Source organism: Astatotilapia calliptera, chromosome 18 (genome assembly GCF_964374335.1).
Source record: "Astatotilapia calliptera chromosome 18, fAstCal68.1, whole genome shotgun sequence".
In the NCBI taxonomy this organism is placed as follows: domain Eukaryota; kingdom Metazoa; phylum Chordata; class Actinopteri; order Cichliformes; family Cichlidae; genus Astatotilapia; species Astatotilapia calliptera.
The window spans coordinates 15627023-15646126 of NC_137439.1; the positions used below are offsets into that span (position 1 = coordinate 15627023).

General features: G+C 41.6%; 3 protein-coding genes across 6 annotated transcripts; 1 reads left to right on the plus strand and 2 right to left on the minus strand.

The window, feature by feature from the left end:
• Positions 1 to 11: 11 nt before the first annotated feature.
• On the minus strand, positions 12 to 3495 carry ift22 (intraflagellar transport 22 homolog (Chlamydomonas)). Its single transcript, XM_026148715.2, has 5 exons — positions 3354 to 3495; positions 1006 to 1088; positions 747 to 830; positions 441 to 643; positions 12 to 363 (listed from the first exon to the last, which is right to left on the minus strand). Exons 1-5 carry the CDS (start codon positions 3390 to 3392, stop codon positions 215 to 217), a joined length of 558 nt encoding a protein of 185 aa, XP_026004500.1. The 5' UTR covers positions 3393 to 3495; the 3' UTR covers positions 12 to 214.
• A 261-nt stretch (positions 3496 to 3756) lies between these two features.
• Positions 3757 to 12639, plus strand: LOC113011077 (outer dense fiber protein 2-like). 3 transcript variants are annotated; one of them, XM_080292221.1, is made up of 17 exons: positions 3757 to 3862; positions 5047 to 5218; positions 5316 to 5439; positions 5570 to 5701; positions 5794 to 5868; positions 6655 to 6726; positions 6804 to 6920; positions 7018 to 7203; positions 7290 to 7399; positions 7492 to 7627; positions 7775 to 7885; positions 8649 to 8753; positions 9059 to 9217; positions 9629 to 9729; positions 9851 to 10019; positions 10290 to 10415; positions 10514 to 12639. In XM_080292221.1, exons 2-17 carry the CDS (start codon positions 5055 to 5057, stop codon positions 10676 to 10678), a joined length of 2052 nt encoding a protein of 683 aa, XP_080148347.1. In that variant the 5' UTR covers positions 3757 to 3862; positions 5047 to 5054; the 3' UTR covers positions 10679 to 12639. The 3 variants fall into 3 exon arrangements, with proteins under 3 accessions (XP_080148347.1, XP_026006239.2, XP_080148348.1); XM_026150454.2 differs by having other exon boundaries at positions 3758 to 3862; positions 9851 to 10013; XM_080292222.1 differs by lacking the exon at positions 9059 to 9217 and having other exon boundaries at positions 3758 to 3862.
• A 1252-nt stretch (positions 12640 to 13891) lies between these two features.
• On the minus strand, positions 13892 to 16059 carry LOC113011079 (CCN family member 1-like). Of its 2 annotated transcripts, none has more exons than XM_026150458.2 (5): positions 15797 to 16059; positions 15503 to 15707; positions 15056 to 15403; positions 14759 to 14955; positions 13892 to 14677 (listed from the first exon to the last, which is right to left on the minus strand). In XM_026150458.2, exons 1-5 carry the CDS (start codon positions 15836 to 15838, stop codon positions 14357 to 14359), a joined length of 1113 nt encoding a protein of 370 aa, XP_026006243.1. In that variant the 5' UTR covers positions 15839 to 16059; the 3' UTR covers positions 13892 to 14356. The 2 variants fall into 2 exon arrangements, with proteins under 2 accessions (XP_026006243.1, XP_026006244.1); XM_026150459.2 differs by having other exon boundaries at positions 13892 to 14659; positions 15797 to 16043.
• Between the last annotated feature and the right edge of the window lie 3045 nt (positions 16060 to 19104).

Below are 19104 nucleotides of genomic sequence, written 5' to 3' on the forward strand. Positions count from 1 at the left end.
TGTCTCGAGTATTAATTTCAAGAGAGAACTGGGTCATATTTTATTCATAAAAGATTTACAAAATGCAAGAAACCAACGCTGAATATGTTCTACACCTATTGTAGAGAATATTAAAGTTTGCATACATGTATAATTTAGAGTGAAAATGTGGTAGTACTGCAGATGGCAACAAAACACATCTTAATTCAGGCCGCATATTTTATAGATGCTACTGCTACGTAATGATGGACATCTCCTCTCGCTCTCGACTCTCCGACATCGCGTTCACGACGTTTCCCAGGTATCTGCAGAAAGCTTGCCTTACATCCTCTGGCTCTTCTTCTAGGTTGGAGTGAATGAGCAGCAGTCTGCTTAGATGTGACGCTGCACAAGAAAATGTGACTGCATTAGCCCAGAGATAATGATTCTCATGACTCTCAGAGGACTGCAGCACAAGTTACCTAAAGGCAGCCGTCTGTCTTCCACTCCACTGCCAGGCTTGTGGTGAGCTATGAGCAGACACTGGCTGTCCTGCAGATCTTGAGAGGAGATGAACATCGAATGCCACGTCTCTATTTCTTTGAGGTGACTTGGAACATCAGGGTTAAAAATGATCACCACACCGCTGGAGTCCTTCATGATTGCAGGCCAGCATGACTCAAATCTGTATGAAAATACATTTTACTACCATCATATTACATCGTAAGTAACAACACTTCTCTTAATTGTCACATAAAGGTAAGGATAACATCTATGCCTCCACTTACTTGAAATCCCCTGAACAGTCCCAAAGTTCAACCTCACACGACTTGTCACTGCTGCCCTCAGGCTGTGATTCAAATTCCAGTATCCTTGAAACAACAGAAAGTAGCTGCACTTTGTATTTTTACACACAAAGACTGATATCTGTCAAGGAAGGCTATGATATTGGTTCAATCTTGTCATTGCGATGACTGATTTTTACACTAAAGTGACACTCGGAGTGGCTTAATGTTGAAAGCAGTAAAGCTCACATAGGATTTGTACCTGACTCCTTGAGTAGGTCTGTATTCACCGCCCACATTTTCTGTTGTGTCTGAGAGAAAATTTGCAAGAACGGTTTTCCCACTCTGAAAAACAGAAAAGCAGATGGTTTTAAGTACGATGGCAAAATAGTAGCACATTACCCAGCCTGACAGACGGGAATTGTTACCTCCGGCAAGGAAGTCGTGTTTTTGGTAGCATTTGCATGCATGACATTCTTTCTGTCTGTAAGCACGATAGTTTGAAAAGTTTTGAATGAATTCTGGTAAAACTTTGTAGGGGTGTAGAGTGGGGCCATGTTTACAAGCTATTAAAATTTGACTTGTATCCAACAGGTCTTTGGGGTCAACTTAATGATTTACTGGTTGAAAATTGACAAAAAAGTGTTAGAACTTAGAAACAGTGATTCTTGTAAGTATTCTGTGCATTTTCAACATATAGAATGTACCATACAAAGATCTGAAATGTCACGTTTGACCTCTGACCACAATATCACACTTTGGATGCACACTAGTTTGCATCCAAATATCATGTCACATTTCATATCTGCCTTTCTTTCACCTTGACCCAAAAATGCATTATATCTTTAAAATAAGTACAGTCAAGAGAAAGAGAATGAGCTGCAAGCTCAAGTTATTCATGAGTGAACTGCCTTGTGGAGGTTTGCACTCTCATGTTTTTAAGTAAATATTAACTTTAAAGTTAACTACCAGTATTACATAAAAAAGTAAAAAGTGGAATATGTCCCTTCTTCTCCTTTCACCTGCTCCCTTTAGGGGTTGCCGCATCAGCCACCTCAGCCCTTTTTGTGTCCTCCTTCACCACATCCATGAACCTCTTCAGTGGTCTTCCTTATTTTCTCATGCCTTGTAGCTTCATTATTAGCATCCTCTGTGCATGTCCAAAACATATCATCCTTGCCTCACCAACTTAGTCTCTAAACTCAACCTGTCCTCGTGCATGTCTTCCATCACCCTCACCCTACTCCTGACTTCCTCATCCAGTACCAACCTCCATCATTTCCTTGGTGGCACAAAATAAGCATTCTTGTATGTATGAGCACATTAAAACCAATACACACCCCTCAATTAATATAAACAAGTACAGTAAGTTTTGATATTTATTTATTTTTTAATATTGTGCAAAAGTCTTGAGCTACTTTTTGTCGTTCTTCCAAGGAGCCAGAATTTTTTAAAACTGGTCTCGAGCAATAGTTCTCCAGGCTTTCTGAAGCTCTTTCAAAGTTTTGTCTGCCTTTTCACCTTTTAACTCAAGGGATAAACCAGTGTTGTGTCTACACAGAACAGACAACTCAGCAACAAACCTGTCTTAAATTGTATCTCTAGGCACTTTGTTATTAGTAGCCTGTTACAAACATATAATTTTGGTCCCATGGTTCTGGTTGAACCCCTGTTACAGACTGGCAGGGTGTACCCGGCCCTGTAGCAGTTGGGATAGGTTCCAGACCCCTCCGTGACCTTGATAAGGGTAAGTGGAAGAGAATGGATGGATGGATGGATGCACTGTGGTCACGCCAGCATCGAATCCATCCAAGTTACATGGTTTATTAAAATAATCAAATTACAGCACTTATATTTATGTTAGACTACTTTTAATTAACTGCTTTAGCCCACTTACAAGGAAATTTAAAAAAAAATCTTGTTCATGACCTGTGTAGTATGTTAACACTATTGGAAGTCCCAAACATATTGCCCATGCAGCAAATGCACACACAAATAGTACAACTGAAAAGCACGCATTTTGAACACAACCAGCCATTTATTGGGCTCCCCAGAGCCCAGTTCTCAACAGAACAGAAAAAAGTCGGCCACCATCTAAAGGATGGTTTTGAATGTCCTTCAAAAACCGTAGAGAAATATTCCTGAGGGTACTTAAAGAAATTACACGAAAGCGTGTCTCAAAGAGTTCCGACTTTCGTTGAAAGTTGATCATACCAAATATCGACTTCCAAACTTGTTATAATGTTACAAACTCAGTTTTTAATTTAATATACTGTGTTTCAATCTATGTTTGCACATTTTTCAATAAATCTCTGCACCCATTTACCTATCAAAATATAAACAAAAACATGAGGGGTGGCTCGAGACTTTTGCATAGTACTTATCACTCCTTTTCCCTTCGTTACGACTGAATTTATACATTACTTTGTTGAGCAGTGACAAATAAACTCGGAGCGTAAATGTAACGGTGAAGGGTATGAATACTTAAGTCCAGTGCTTTCTCTGGTAATATTAGCCAAGGCAAATTTCACTGTTGACGCTTTTCGCTACCTGCTGGAATCTGAAAGGTAAAATAGCAACCGGTGTACAGTCAAATGAGAATTTACTCACCTCATTGGGACCAACAAAGAGTATTTTAGCTTTGAACATTTCCACTCAACTGACGCTGGTTAGCATTAGCTTTTCAGCTAACTTATCTTTACAAAATTCCGGGATAGCGAAGCAGTATCGCAACAGCAAGGTAAATGTAAATCAGCCAAACTTAGCTGCGTACATATCTAAACCACGTCATACTATATTTTTACCTTTACTTAATAATATATATCTCTTTAAATGATCTTCGATGCTTCCCGAGGATGGCGCACTAGCAATCGCGACAGTAAACTTCTTTTCCGTTTCTATGGTTTCAACCAGGCTCTCTGCTTTCTCTTGTTCATTGGCTGTTTACGGGTCTAATCAAATTTGGCCCCGCCCATTCAACCCTTAGGGAACGAATCAACAAAAAGATAGTCAGTTGACGTCGTTACGCTGCCTCACATCTAACCAATCGAGTGAGACTTTCCAAGAGGCGACTCCCCAGAGTGGAGGAGCGTTATTTACAAGAGGTACAAGGCGAAGGAGTAAGTGTTGTTTAAATTTTCAGGCATGCTTTTGTAAGTGGTTACTTGGTTTGGGCGTTATTAAACACGCTAGACTTGAATGGCGATTTACTTGGTATAATTACTAAAGTGCTTGCTACGCTTAGAGTTCCTTAAAGCTTAACAGCCACTTAACCTTGTCTGTTGCTAAGAAGTAGCTTCCTTGGCGATTGGCTTTCTCATGTCCAAGCAGGACTTTTAACCTTCCTCTTGTGTTAGCTGTCTGTAACTATCTCTTATGTTGAAGGGTCGCCTTTGACCAGTGTTCTAAATAACCCAGAAAATACCCTCAAAACAGCGGTTTATCATCCAGTTTGTTTGTAACCAATGAGTTACATTGTTAGGCTTTTTTATGAATTAAAATGATCAATTACAGCACAGGTGTCAAACTCTGGCCCGCGGGCCAAATTTGGCCCGCAGCCTAATTACATTTGGCCCGCGAAGCCATACCAAATTACTATTAGAGCTGGCCTACTGGTATTATACAGCTAATATATATATTGTTTAGTATTAAGCTTTGCTTGTTCCATATTCAGTTTTCCAGCAAAAATTATTTGAGTCCATAAGAAGAGATTCATTCTTAAATCTGGAGGAAGATTTTTTTTTTTCAATAAATATTAATGTTAGCCCGCGACTTTGTTCCAGTTTTGAATTTTGGCCCACTGTGTATTTGAGTTTGACACCCCTGAATTACAGCATATCGCTTCTTTTCATTCTAAAAAAAAACCCGATAAACTGAACCTTACGAGAATTTTATGAAGAAATAAAAGGTTGTGGTTCTATTACCTAACTATTACTGAGAAGTATTACAACAAAATGTCTAAAATACATTTCTTCTGATTATTATTATTTTAATATTATTAACTATAGTAACGTTATAGTAAAGTAAAGTTGTATTATTTTATTTTATTTTGTCCACCATGGTAAATTTCCTCCTGAGAAGGTATTGCCCCAGATCATAGATGCTAAAGAAATTGTCACACATGATATTGTGACTCCACAGTCCAGTAGTCATATGAAGGACTACGCGCTTTCCTCGGTTTCACCCAGGGATGCCACTTGGAGGTTTGCCTGTGTAACTCTGTATTTCCCATGCATAGCCGGTTTTTGCGCATAGTATATTTGCACATATCATTTGAGCATATTATATGCACATCTGTTGACAGTAAGAGGCATGTCTCCAGAGGATGACCTTCGAAGTCCCCCCCTTGGTTTCAGCGGTACCAGGGAGGATTTCACTCTGAGTCGTGGCGACCTAGACAGCAGTCATGAGCCTGTTGGTAGAACCAGGGCACGCAGCAGTCTCCATACAGGAACCCCAGAGTGTGAGATCAGCTGGTGAGGTCCTACAAGGATGATGCATTTGAATATGCACTTGCCAGCTACCACAACTTTACTGATTCAAAGTGTTTTCTTGCTTTCCTTTTTATTTTAGTCTCAGAGATTTTGGCAATAAAAATAATCCTTTCCTGAAAATGCTAATGGATGCAGAAGCAGCTGCCAATTCTGCAGCAATCCAGCTAGTGTCGTTTAAAGACGCCATCGACGATGAGTATGCTGTAGGTCTGCAGCAATTTTGGATAAAGCTAGCTTTGTGTAAAGCCAAAGGGTTTCCTACATTAAACATATGTTTTTGCAACTGCTGTCCTGCATTTTCTCTAATTTTCTTTTTTTTTAATGTCAATTAAGGATTCAAGACAGTCTGCCAAAGATAAACGCCAAATTGCAAGACAGCGTGGGCTTCTGCTGGAAAAGCTAGAGGACTTTAGACGAATTAATAAGTCAGTGCGACAGAAACTGAAACAGCTCCAAGAGGCAGAGGTTTGTTAAACTGCTACTACACCGTATAAGTCAACTGTATTTAGTCTGAAAATGTGTTTATTTATGTCCTTGCTTTAAATAATTCCGCAAAGGCAAATCGAATTGATGCAGACCAGCAGATTGACACGCTGCTGAAGAAGATCATGCAGGCTGAGAGTGAAAATGAGGTGAGTGTTTTATTACACCTATGCATTGGCACAAAAGAAGGACGTTTAAGGGAACTAAGCTTTGTGATTAGCTTGTGAAGATTTAGTCAGTGAAACAAAGTGATAAAGGATAAGTTATAGCGGTTAGATAGATGGATTATTAATAATATTTCATTTATTCAAATTCCATTGTCTCGGCCTGTGATCAAATTCTTTATAGATTCCCTCACTGATTAAATTTTTCTGGGGAACAGAAGTAGAAATATAGTTTTCAGTATCAGCTCAACTGTTTTATTACCTTTGAGTGTGACTCAGCTCTAGGAAGTGACTGAAAGAAAGAGATCACAGATAAAAATAGCCGAAATGGGCTTTCTCCAAGCATGGTTGGGCTCTCCTTTATAAATAGGGTGAAGAGCTTGGGCATTTGGGAGGTGTTCAGAGTAGAGCCACTACTCCTTAATATCAAAAGGAGCCAGTTGAAGTGGTTTGGGCATCTGCATGCCTCCTCAGTGAGGTGTTTCAGGCATGTCCTACCAGGAGAAGGCCCTAGGGTGGACCCTTGACATGCTGGAGATTATATCTCTCAGCCTGAGAATGCCTTGGTGTTCCCCCAGATGAGCTGGAGGAAGGGGCTGGGGCAAAGGGGCAGCCTTTGGTGATTAAACTAGTGAGAGCACAGCCACATTGGTTCTGATGTCACAGGACATACTCTAAAGGTGTTAACTTTACAAAAGCGATTTTAATGCACCTAAAGTGAAGATATGGTGATGTGATAATATGCATTGGTTTCCATGTTTTTTCTCGCAGAATTTAAAGAAAGATTTGAGTGAGAGTGAACAGAAGGTCAGGGAGCTGATAGATCTGCGGAGAAAAGAGCAGGTAAGTACAGCAGAGATCATTTGCGGATGAATTAAGTCATTGCCCATGAAATTATATGTTTACGCTGGCTTCAACAGGAGAACGTAAAGAGTGCAGTTCACATGACCAAGTCAGCAGAGGCAACACGTGCTCACCTACAGGGACAGCTACGCAACAAGGAAGCTGAAAACAATCGCCTTACTGTACAATTACGGGTACAGACACCTTTATCAGCTGGCTGCGCTGTAGACTAAACTGCTTTATTAATGTATAAATTAAAACTGCACACTTGTGGGTTCATGGTCTTTGCAGGCTCTGGAGAGACTCATAACCGAGCAGAAGCTGGAGATTGATGATCTGAAGGGGTCTATCACCTCTCTGTCTGCGAAGGCAGCACAGGACAAAGAATCTCTGAAGAAAGCCACCCGAGCTCAGAAACTGAGAGCGGAGAGATTTGAAGCTGCTATTGAGAAATGCTACGCACAGCTGAGGGAAAAGGTACGAGGTCAAATTGGTTCATTATTTTGGCTTCAGAAGCAGTTGAGGATCCCGTTTGATCTTTGTTTGTCTTGTTTGGCAAACAGGATGCTCAGCTGGCCAAAGCCCATTCAGAGAGAGACTCAAGGAGAGGACAGAAGGAGCAGACGACAGATGAGAAAGACAAACTCGTTGCTCATATAGACTTATTGAAAAGGTTGGTTGGTTCTCCTTCCCAGCCATTTGTCATTTCTGAGTACATCAATATTCAGATGATGCATTAACTGTAAGTGTCTGTTTCCATTAAAGCCAAATTGCAGACTTGACAATGAGAGTGCAGAAGGAGAAGGACGAGCTAACTGCAGCAAATGAAACTCTGATGCAAAGGCTCGAAAAACTCAGCTCAGACAACGGAGAACTCGGCATAAATAATGCAACACTCAAGGTACAAGTTACTGAACAGCTTGTATGTGAGAGTCATTACTGTGAAAGGCAAAAAGCACAGACATGTTGCAAGAAGTCCGGTTTCCATATTTAGGAGTTAGGAGGACCTTATTTTACTAAAACTGTTTGGATTTCTCTGCTATCCCAGGAATCTGTAGCTCAGCTGGAGCAGCAGCTCGCTGAGTGCGAGTCTGCCCTCATAGAGGAGAAGATCGTCTCACAGGAAAAGAAGCACCAAGCTGAACAGTGCCATTATCAGGTTTGTGTTTTGATTTAAAACCTTTTACTTTCTCGTGTGCTGCAGCCCTGAAATATTCCAGACATCACCCAGTGACAGTGGGTCAGCTCCGCAGCGCTGTGCCTGTGAGATGTCCGATGCACGCAAGATTAGTACAGGTGACTGTCCAGTGAATTCACAGCAAGGAATTGAGGATCTGGTTTGCTGCCCTCTTCCTTTTTTTGTGCAGGCAGAGCCTCAAAAATCAAACGTATCAAAGTATTTTTTTTTCCAGCAGTGACAAACCAGACCTAGACCATCCCTTGTTCTCTGCAGGGAAACTTTTAATCATGTTTGTAAATGACTGTTATTTTTATAGACCCACTACTTTACTCTGGAGTCAACAAACATCAAAAAATGTGCAATGTTGAAAAAAAAGGCACTCTTTCATCATATTTGATCCTCTTAAAGATCATTTCTGAATAAACACTGACACACAACAAAGAGTGTTTTATGTTCTTAAATCTTTCAAACCTTTTACTTCTCATCTATTAATTTCAAATATTAACCTTTCAGTTCTTGTTTTTTTATTAGTATTTTTCTATCTTTCTATCATGTTTGAAGGTCATTTTTTTCCTGACACAGTTAGGATAAAGTAGTTTCCAAACAGGATTACAAGAAACCTATTATTTACAGATACAGAATGTGGTCTGTAGAAGCCACTGAATGAATGACACTAGTTTTTAATGACAGGGAAGGCCACAGCAGGTTTCATGTTAATGTTCTGTATTTTTTTCACCTCCAGGTTGCACAACTTCAAGCTGAGCTCCATGATTCAAAGATAAAATATACAAGTCTTTTAAGAGAAACAGAGAAGACACGAGATGGAAAAGAGGCAGAAGTTGAGAAGGTACCACCGCCCTTCTCTTTAATTTGCCTTATTTTATTTACGTTACATGCACAGTTTCTGTTAAGCTAAAAACTCATTCTAACAGCCCATTACAAGTCTGTCCAGCTCTGTTTCACCTGCTGTTTAATGGACAGTCATTGTGCACTTAGTTTTCTTTTTTCAACTGCATAACCACAGCTGAATGAATCATGTACATCCGTGAGCATCTCTTGGAGAGGTGTGCTGAGTTTTAAAGCATATTACTATGTTTCATTTCCCGAAACCCAACCCTTTTTTTTTTGTGCCGTTCCTCCTCTGGAGCCCAGGTGAGGCAGGAGCTGCACGGGCGCGTGGAGGAACTGAACGCTTACCCCGAGTTACTGAATGCAGCTGAGCAGAGTCTCTTTGAGTGCCAGGAAAACCTGCAGCGCTTGGAGAGGAAGTGCTCAGAAAAGTCAGAGTCCATTAGGCAACTGCAGGTTAAGGTGTGCAAAGCCAGCTGCTGTGGTCAATGTAAAATGCAGTCATTTTCCTATTTTTTGACCACTGGGTGGCAGTATAGCCTCAGGTGACCGCTGGTGCATTGTGGTTTCTAATATTGCTGTGAGTTTCGATGTTTGTGATTGCTGTGCAATGTTTAGGTTGAGCCCACTAGCGAGTCTTTTGTGCTCCCCAGTGTGATCTCTGGTAGAACCAGACGACCACGTGTTTCCGTCAGAAATACTGAGTTTTTATCTCGAATCTGCTCGATTTGAGGCTGATAAATGTTCAGCAGATCGTGGAGGTAGTTGTTGTTTTAAAGTAGCATTTGTGCACGTGGTGTGATTAAATGTTTTCTGCACGATTTACTTGTAGCCCATGGAGGCAACTCTGAATTTTATGTTTTGCACACGCAGATGGAGAGTCAAAGCAAACTGCTGAGATCATCTGCAGAGATGAGGGAGTCCATTTATGAGGCCAACTTACAATTACAAGAAAAACTGATTTCTATCCAAAAGTAAGACCTCAAATATCAAAAACCTGCTCATATTATCGGTATAGAAATTGATGCTTACTCTATGTGTGTGTGTGTGTGTGTGTGCGCGTGTGTGTGTGCGTGTGTGTGTGTGTGTGTGTAGAGAGACAGACAAACTGCAGCAAGAGAACCTGGAGCTGGTACGGAGGCTCGCAGCTCAGGAGGAAGCTCTCAGCTACAGCAACCGGCAGCTGGATCAGCGCTCATCAGAGTGTCAGGCCGTCAGCCGACAGCTGGAGGCAGCTTTAGCAGACGTCAGACAACAGGTACAGGTTAGCTGTTGGAGTGCTGACCAACAGTTCAGCACCTGTTCTTCACTCAGATCATCAAGTAAGACATTACAACCTAACAGTTCAGTCGAGATTTGTTTGAAGCCATGCCGTAAGTAATCCAGCTGGAGCTACATAGTAAACAGGCAAAGCTAGATATGCATGTATCTGTATAAAACAACTTGTGTTACTCCAGTTTGGTGTCAAAGAGAGATTTATCGTGCAGAAAATGGCGCATCACATAATGATATTTCACATTTTCACCCCGTGTAGGTCACCAAGGTGAAAGAAGAGGCTGTTTCCAGGGAAGAGGCTCTTCAAACCAAAATCCTGGAGCTGGGAGCCGAGAAGAGCAGAAGGGAAAGCGAGCTGAGGCTTCTTCGCCAGAGCAAGCTCAACGTAAGGGCCATAGAGAAGACGCACTCACGTTAGATGGAACATTTCTTGGAAGGCAGCGCTGAGCTGTATTATCTGTCTGTGTGTCTCTCAATCTGCAGGCAGAGAAGCAGTATGAGGTACGTCTGAAGGACCTGCAGCTTAGCCTGGACCAATCAGAGAGCCACAAGCGAAGCATTCAGAATTATGTCGATTTCCTCAAAAACTCTTATAAGGCCATGTTTGATGAAGGACTGCAAACATCAACATCTTATTTTCTGAAATGATGGAGGTTTGCATTTTAAATCCTGATTTGTTTTGCACTCTGATATTTATTGGGTCTGTTTAAAAGGGCAACATGGGGGTAACTAAACCCTGATTTTTAATTGGTTTGATCAGTTTCTACTTTTACATTCAGATTTTTGAACTGCATTTCCAGGAATCAAGTAATCTGCTGCTGTTTTTTTAAAATACAGTAATGTTTTCAGATGTTTGTACATCTTGAACTATGATATTTTGGTGCTATTCTGTCCGTATGACAAGGAGCTTGTTGCATAACTGTTACATAAGATTGGCCAAACTCTGAGTTGAGTAACACCTAATAGTACTGTTGCATAAATATTACACATTTGAAGTGTGAATGTAAGATAGCAAAGACTACACTGGACTGCAGGAAACCTCTTTTCAATTTCTATTATTTTATAAATTTTAATAGATTCATTTATAAAAAACAAAACAAAAGGACTTTCCAGCAGGGTAACACGAAATTGCTAGAAGGACTAGCAATCAGGTTATTTTAGGCACAATGCAGTATGTACTTGATCTGTCTTATGCAAGTGGCTACAGCTGAACAACTTTTTTCCACAGCCTGCAACTGAACACCAACGAAATTATGACAGCAGTTGTTGGCCAATGCAAGTGGTGCTTGAAAACGAAACATTTTATTGGTGCTTACATCCTTTTCAGTAACCTTTGTGTCTTTATAATGCATTCAAACAGTGCACGTGTGCGATGATAAATTACATGTGCAAGTAAAGCAGCAGGCACTCCACTCAAATAATGTTTGATTGTAAGTCAGATACATGTGTGATTAAAATGTGAATTTATGAATTGAATGAATTCAGAGTGAACTGAAAACATGCAAATGTGGTGCACAGCACAGTGCATCACTGGTGGAAGGGTTTCCCAGCTGCCAGTAATGGCTATCTACACTCTGCCATATTAAAGACGTAGCACACTGTGTGTAGTACCTGAAATAAATGCCACCCTCGTGTAACACTATGCCCTCTTCACTTAAACTTGCACATTCAGTGTGTGAATGTGTGTGTGAATGGGTGGATGACTGGATATGTAAAGCGCTTTGGGGTCCTTAGGGACTAGTAAAGCGCTATATAAATACAGGCCATTTACCATTTACATTCTGACAGGGTTGCGATATCTGATAATTGGCAAAATTATAAATTAGCCCCTAAAGGCTGCCAGAATAATATAAATCCCAATTCAAATATAACATTCTTGCTATCAATACGCAATAAGCAGTTTATACATTTAGAAACAGATTTCTGCTCCATCTTCTCCACGGGCTTGATCTTATAACGCTGATAACTGTGGAAGCTTCCACGCCGTCATTCCCACCGTCAGTTCAGCAGAAAGCAAAACTTTTGGATTCACAAAAAAAAAAAAAATCTAATTTTAATTGCAAATGACTTTTTGTTTGGTCACATTTTGTCCCAGCTGTGTTTACCTGCGATAGAATGAATCCATATTTCCAGCTGTGACTTTGCCCATCACCCATAATAAATCTTCTGCTCTGACTAGTGAAGCTGATTCAAAATTCAGCATCTTTACTTTTAATTTCCCTGTCATCCTCCCGGTGCTGGAAACAGGCGTCTGTTTGTTTGTTGGTAGTGGACATAGCAAAGGTGTGGTGTGCACTGGTTGTGTTTTATATTAGGATTCTCAGCTGGACTGAGAATAATTATGTGTGGCCATTAGCTGTGAAGTCCATGCCTTTAGGTTGCAAATGTAACTGCCCACTTCTATCTCTGTTGTTGGTTTGTCTAATAAAAATCTTATATTAATCTGGCCTGGAGGCAAACACAAGAGCTCCGGTATCAGTTGCAGCGTGACTTACTGAGATTTACCGAAAAACTGAGCCATAAATATACTGTGTTTATTTCTTTTGTTCTCTCACTGTTGCTTGTGCTTCCCTGCTGTATCTATGGTAATAAACTACTGTGAGTCCAGACCTCTGAAAGACTGATGTGTTCCTGCATCGGACGTATTCCCTCGAGTGAGCAGGCCTCCTCTCAAGTTCTCAGAGACAAAGCTCTATTGTGCTCTCCTTCAGGGGATGGAACGATTTCATGGCTGCGTGCGTCAGTACTTATGTTTTTTTCCTTTGCTCTTGTGGTCTTGCCTGTTTACGTAATTCTGTCGATCACTTTGGGAATTTGCTTTTTTCTGCTGCTTTCTGCTTACATCTGACTTTCGGCATTTCAGCGCTGAGATGGGCACACCCTGTGCTTATGTGCTTGTTAGGCTCAACAACTTTGATAGCCCTGACGCATAAACCCTTGCAGCTCTGCGTAAACCTGTTGGTTGGGTTAGTAGTTATGTCCCAGCTCAGCTCAGGGGTGGTGGAAAGTGCCATTCAACCAGACAGCCAAACGCAAGATTTATGAATTACAAAAGAGGCAAACTGCATGGATAAATAGGGGTTGGCAAATCAAAGAAAATTTAAAAAAACAGACGGGAGATTTATAGAGTTCAAGAGATTATTAAAGTTCAAAAGAAAATAACTCCCTGCCCAAAACAAAGAGCAGAGCAGCAACACCCTTTCCCCTAATGTAGCTTAACAAAAGAAACGGCTGATGTGTGCACAACCCCAGGCATACACAAGCACCTCAAAAACATCATCACTGCTCCTTATTATCTGCTCATAGCCCTAAAACCGAATCAGCAGAACACATCTTAGTGTGTGCATCACAAACAGCAGTCTTCAATGAGACCTTAACCAGGTGCATCTAGTGAATGCTGGACAGGACCAGCATCTCTCTAATCAGCAGCAGAGACAGAGTGATTGATTGCGACAGAGCCAAGTGATGGCACAGCAGAGCCCACCTTTGACAGAAATACTGAAGAGGACACAAGAGCAACAACAGCCACGGCCGTGCAATTCACAGTCTTATTTCAGTCACATTTGCCTTCTATTCTGCGTATCGTAAATCGCAGTGGAGGGTTTAGATTATCGGTGTAAGCCTATACCACTGCCAGAAAGCAAAAATCTGCAACTTGTGCCCAGCATCTGTGCAGCACCAGGCAAACTGCTGAGAAGTTTACATTACAGACATTCCCAAAACTATTCAGTGACATGTAGGTCCTCTCAGAAGTAGGTCAGCCAGATGCTAAAGAGACTGAAAATCGTTGCAGCAAAGACCCCCTGAGAATTTCCAGTTTTTCTCAAGACAAACTCTTAAGTAAGATAGTGGGGAACTGAATTGGTTTTCCTTGAATTTATTGGAGATTATAATCTGCTAACCATGAAATTAACAGTCTGTGTGTCCAGGCTTCAATCATATTTCTGTTTTGCATTGACAACCAATTACAGAGACCAGGACAGTAAATCAAAAGTACAGTTTTCCATGCTTAACATTAACTTTGCATTAAAATGAAAAAAAAGTATGAAACATAAATCCCTTTAAATAACACGAGTGCAGTGAATCAAAAGAAACAGCCACCGCGTGACGACACATTTAGCAGCTGCCATAACTTTCCACACTGCGATTTAACATGTTTTGTCATTAGAGGCTTAAATATTATTAAGTATGTACAAAGAATAAGCAGGAAAAACATTTTTTAAAATGCAGCATTCACCATTTAAAAGCAGCTTCACAAAGAAGCAAACCACAAGGCTCCAATAATATGAAGCAGAAGTCTTCTTGCGCTTAAATCAAGTCTTTCGGTTAAATTTTCAGTTTGTGGATGTCATCGAGAGGGCTGTAGAGCTCAGGTGTCTTTTTAGCGTTGTTGGAGCAGTTGAGATTACACTTGCACGATTCGATCGTCATCACCATCCTCCTGAAGGTCTCTCCGTTTTTGCACCGAAAATGGAGAGGCATTGTCCGGGTCCTGTGTGGCCTGCAGCATTGTCCGTCTGAGCAGGATCCACAGTACCTGCGCTGCAACTTTTTCAGGCTACGACAACCTGCGTATGACAGGTGAACTGGATGGCTTGCTTTTCCTCTGTGACTGCATTTTTGACCTTTCTGCAAGAGAGAATGTATCTAGGCTTTAGTCTTAACATGGATGGGTTCTCAGCCTCTAATGAAATAATCACTGTATATGTTCATCAGCATATGGTGTACCTTCGAGGTCAACTGTTTGCAGGGACGGATTTCACAGATCCGAGTTTCTTTCACCAGTTTGCACTGTTTGTTGCGGTTGGTCAGCCTCGTGGACACACCAGAGCCGCAGGATTTGGAGCAGGGTGACCAGGCTGTGGTTTGAGGCATGCACTGGACTCCTCTGGCAAACATGTGGTCCACTGAATAACTCCTGAAAGCTGTGCAGATGTTTTTAAGCAGATATTTTTTAAGTTAAAGGTGGGTTAAAATAATGAAAGCAAGCAAGACTTAAATGCAATAAATATCAAGACTGCTCACCAGGCAGAGACTTTGATTCTCCCCACACAGAGGTGAACTCGTTCTTTTTGGAGAGGTCGTCTTCAGTGGTTTTGACTTTGCTGAACTTTCTTCTGTGCTTTTTTATCATAGCGCTCTGTGCCTCTGTTTCCTCAGGGCAGACTAGTTGTTCGCAGCACCCTCCCGGTACCTTGACCCGTCTTAGTTTGGCACAGCCCAACAAGGGCAGCGAGAATTCACGTGGGCAGAGGGAGACACATCCGACTGCACCGTCGATGCAAGTGCACTGGTGTTTGCAGTTAGGATGGAAGGTTTCCCCACTCTGATAAATCTTGCTGTTGTACTCACATGTTCTCCCGTTTAATTTGGCTGTTAAACAGAAGCAGGGAAAGGCTGATGTGATGAAAAGGGAAAAGGTGACAGTTGAAAAACAAAAAAGATCAGAAAAGGGAAATGAAGTCAGCGTACCTCGACAGACTCCCTTATCCGACCCTCCGAAGTTGCACTCCAGTCCCTTCGCAGCATCGCATGGCTGTGTCTTGCTGCAGTCTTCAAAGAGCTGCCGGGCACAAACCTTACAGCATCCACAGCTGTCCAGCACGAGGCTGACGCTGTCTGCACATGTTGGGACTTCAAGGGGACACTGGCAGTCCTTCGGGCACGAGGCTGACACCTGAGGTTAGACCAAACATCCCACCTTTGTAATCAACATTTCTTTCACCCACAGAATATAACAGCAGGCATAAGACACCTTTTCCTCACCAGCGTAAAGCAGAAGATCTCGACGACAAAGACCTTCCACATCTTCTCCAGCTGAAGCAATCTCTCCTGAGTGAAAAAGAAAAACCAGCCTCCTTAATATCACTCAGCAGACCTGGCAGCGGGATGATGGCTGTTTGTTCTCCCTCTTTGAGAGTCCCCATCCCCTTTTATCCACTTCAAGCAGATCTGACGTAGACTGAAGAGGTGTCCCGAAACTATGAGAGGAATGCTTCTCCACACGTCCTCCCATAAGCCAAGCAGAAGTTTCTCCCTCCCTCCTCTCACACTCGCTGTGCCAAGAACCACCCTGTGCAGCTTCCACTCTGCCAGGGCTTTCTCTCCGGTTTTACTGTGTAATGCTTTCTCATTTCCAAAGAAAGCAGATATTTTTGACCATTAAGATTCTCCAGAAATAAAAGCTTACATAACATGCAAAACAATGGCATGGATAATTCTTTGATTGCAGTGCTGGGAACTGATTTTATTCTGTTTTGTGACACAATGATTGCACTATTCAGTCTATATCACTGTTATGAAGGAGCTCTTTTGCGCCTAACCAAGACTTTACCAGCTGGTGCTGGACCATATATGTATGTATACCTGGCAGCTGAAATGCATGTGAACATGGCTCCTTAAGGGATTTGACACCGGGCCACTGCAAGTTCTGACATAAATATTGAAGGAAAGCCACATATTGACTGAATTTCTCCCTGAGCTGAAGCTCTGTTTAGACTGTTGCACGTTGTCTGCGAATAATGTTTGTATTTTCCAGCCTTGCTAGTGTTACAGGTTAAATTTCCCTTCAGTCACCCTGTAAGGGCGTGTGGATGGAATTGAGTTTAACTTCAAGATTTCACAATGAGAGATGAGAGCCTCCTGGAAATGTTTGAAACTTGATAATCCTCTGTTTAGTCTAAATCAGAGCAGTCAGAATAAGATGCTAGACAAAAAAAAAAAAAACAAGAATAAAAAGAAAACCCAAGCAATGCCTGAAGCAAAATTCCTCTCAGGATGAGCATTGCAGGTTTCTTTGAAATAGATGCCAGGGTAAAAAGCATCTTCTTCCATCCACATCAAAGAACAAAGGCATTTATAAGGGAGAGAATACCTTTCCTTTCATTATAACCTGTGAGAATAAGAGGCTGAGCAGAGCAGATTGGCACAGCCGCCGTCTTATCTAACTAAGGTTACAAAGGCCGGTCTGAGTCAGCGCCAGCTCCGGCAGATGAAGAGCGAACAAGCGGGAGCTTGGTGTGTTTACCGATGCCTGGAAATCGCTGACTGTTGTGGCTTGGTGTGGAAATTTCCTTCCAAAATTATAATATCAAGAATCTGCACAAACATGTTAGGTAAGAAGAACAGAGGCGGATGTGGAGGGCAAATTGCATGTCCTCTTCCCACAGTTCAGAAAATGAATGTGAAATAAAACAAGTGAGAAATTGAATCTTTCCTCTTTCTTAACATCCTAAAACACTGTTACCCCAACAGTTTGAAAGCCAGGGTGTCAAACACTAGGCCCAGGGGCCAAAATCGGCCTCACGGAGACTCCAGTCCAGCCCACTGGACAGCTTTAGATAAAAATGAAGGAAGGCATGAATCTTGGACTTTTAACTGTGTTTTCATAAGCTTCATTTTTGCATGTAAAGACTTCAGCCATGGTCATTCACGCTACACCAAAGTAACTGGTCTTTTCTAATGGGAAACTAAGCTTCTTTACACTAAGACCGGCCCATGTAAGATCAAAGATCTGCTCCTTGATGAGTTCAAATGAGTTTGACATCCTTGGCTTAAAGGAGTAGTCATCACTTTTTCGAGCAGATATCAGTGATGCTGAATATCTAATATGGCAGCAACTCAGTGCATATAGTAAGCAGAACGATAGTTTAGATATGACTGTTTCTGGAAGCCACTGAAAGTTTATATTTCAAAAAGAAATAATAAATAAAAAAGTGCCACGCTGTATTACAAGCTGAACTGATCACTGTAAGTGAAACCTCCGCCCTGCCTCAAATTTTCACATCATGTGCAAAAACAACAATCGATAAAATAAGACACTGACCCACGGGCATAAAATCAGTAGACTAAAAGTAGACAAATTATAAATAAGAAAATCGTATTAGAAAGTTCAATGAAAGATGATCAAATTCAAGGAACATCCTGGGCTTCTTACTACATTTTACAAGATCCAGAGAAGCTTATTCATGTCTTTATGTCTCGCAGGGCTGCCTAATGCGAGGCTCTTTTTATTGTCCTTACTAAAAAGACTGTTAGACGGCTCTGATTCTCAGCTCCCTGCCTTGACTTCCAGTAAGGTACAGATTTCAAACAAACAGCCCTAAATATATATCTGAGATGCTTAATGAATATGAACCCAGTGGGTCTCAAACCTGGTTACAAGAGCAGACAGATGTGAAACTAAAGAGGGCTTTATATACGCGTCTTGCAAAGACGCGTATATAAAGCGTGCATTTTCTCATATCTTGCAATTCACTTAATGAGAGCGACATGTAATTACTTCAAAGTTATTGTGTTAGAGAGACCTTTTATCCTCCCACAGATACTTGATACAAGCCATGGGTGGACGTGCATTGCACAGTACTCTGCAGCGCCCTGTTAAAATTACATATCCCTGATACTTAATGGGATACACTCGAATGAGTAAGGTGGGTGGGCAGGTTATAATAGGCTGTGTGAAAAAAAGCTATAAAAGAAGTAATTTTGCATGGTTCTTCGACTGAAAAGCACAAATACCTCCTCACTTACGCATATTGTAAAACCACAGTGGATGCAAGGTCACGGTGGTGTCTTGGCTGTTACGTGAGAGTGGGTTTTGTGCTGATATGAATGAAAGTCCCGTCGGTGACATCATTTCTATAAATGCCTTCTTTTCTTTTGTGTCTGGCTCTGCACGAAGGGCACTCTGGAGTCAGCACACTGGGTTCATTTGAAACGCACAGCTGGTCATTTCCAGGCTGCTGAGCTCTGCTGTCCAGCATGAATGAAGGGAATTGTGGAGAGGACAAGTGGGCACGCATTGTCTGTTTCTGTTAACGCTCATTCCACGTTTTTGTTTAACATCTGACATTCTCCTGCTGCGATGAAACAGCAGCCAGACAGCTGTGAGGGGCTTTAAATCATTATCGCTGCATGAGTCCTGCGATCTGATTTACAGTTCATATACATTTCTGCTTGCTGATGGTGGTTTCACACAGCACATACAGTACTACACTGCAGAGCATGACAAAACAAGCCTGATAACAATCTCCTCAGGGAGCGCCCGTCCTCTCTTTGTGCTATACTGCGATTAG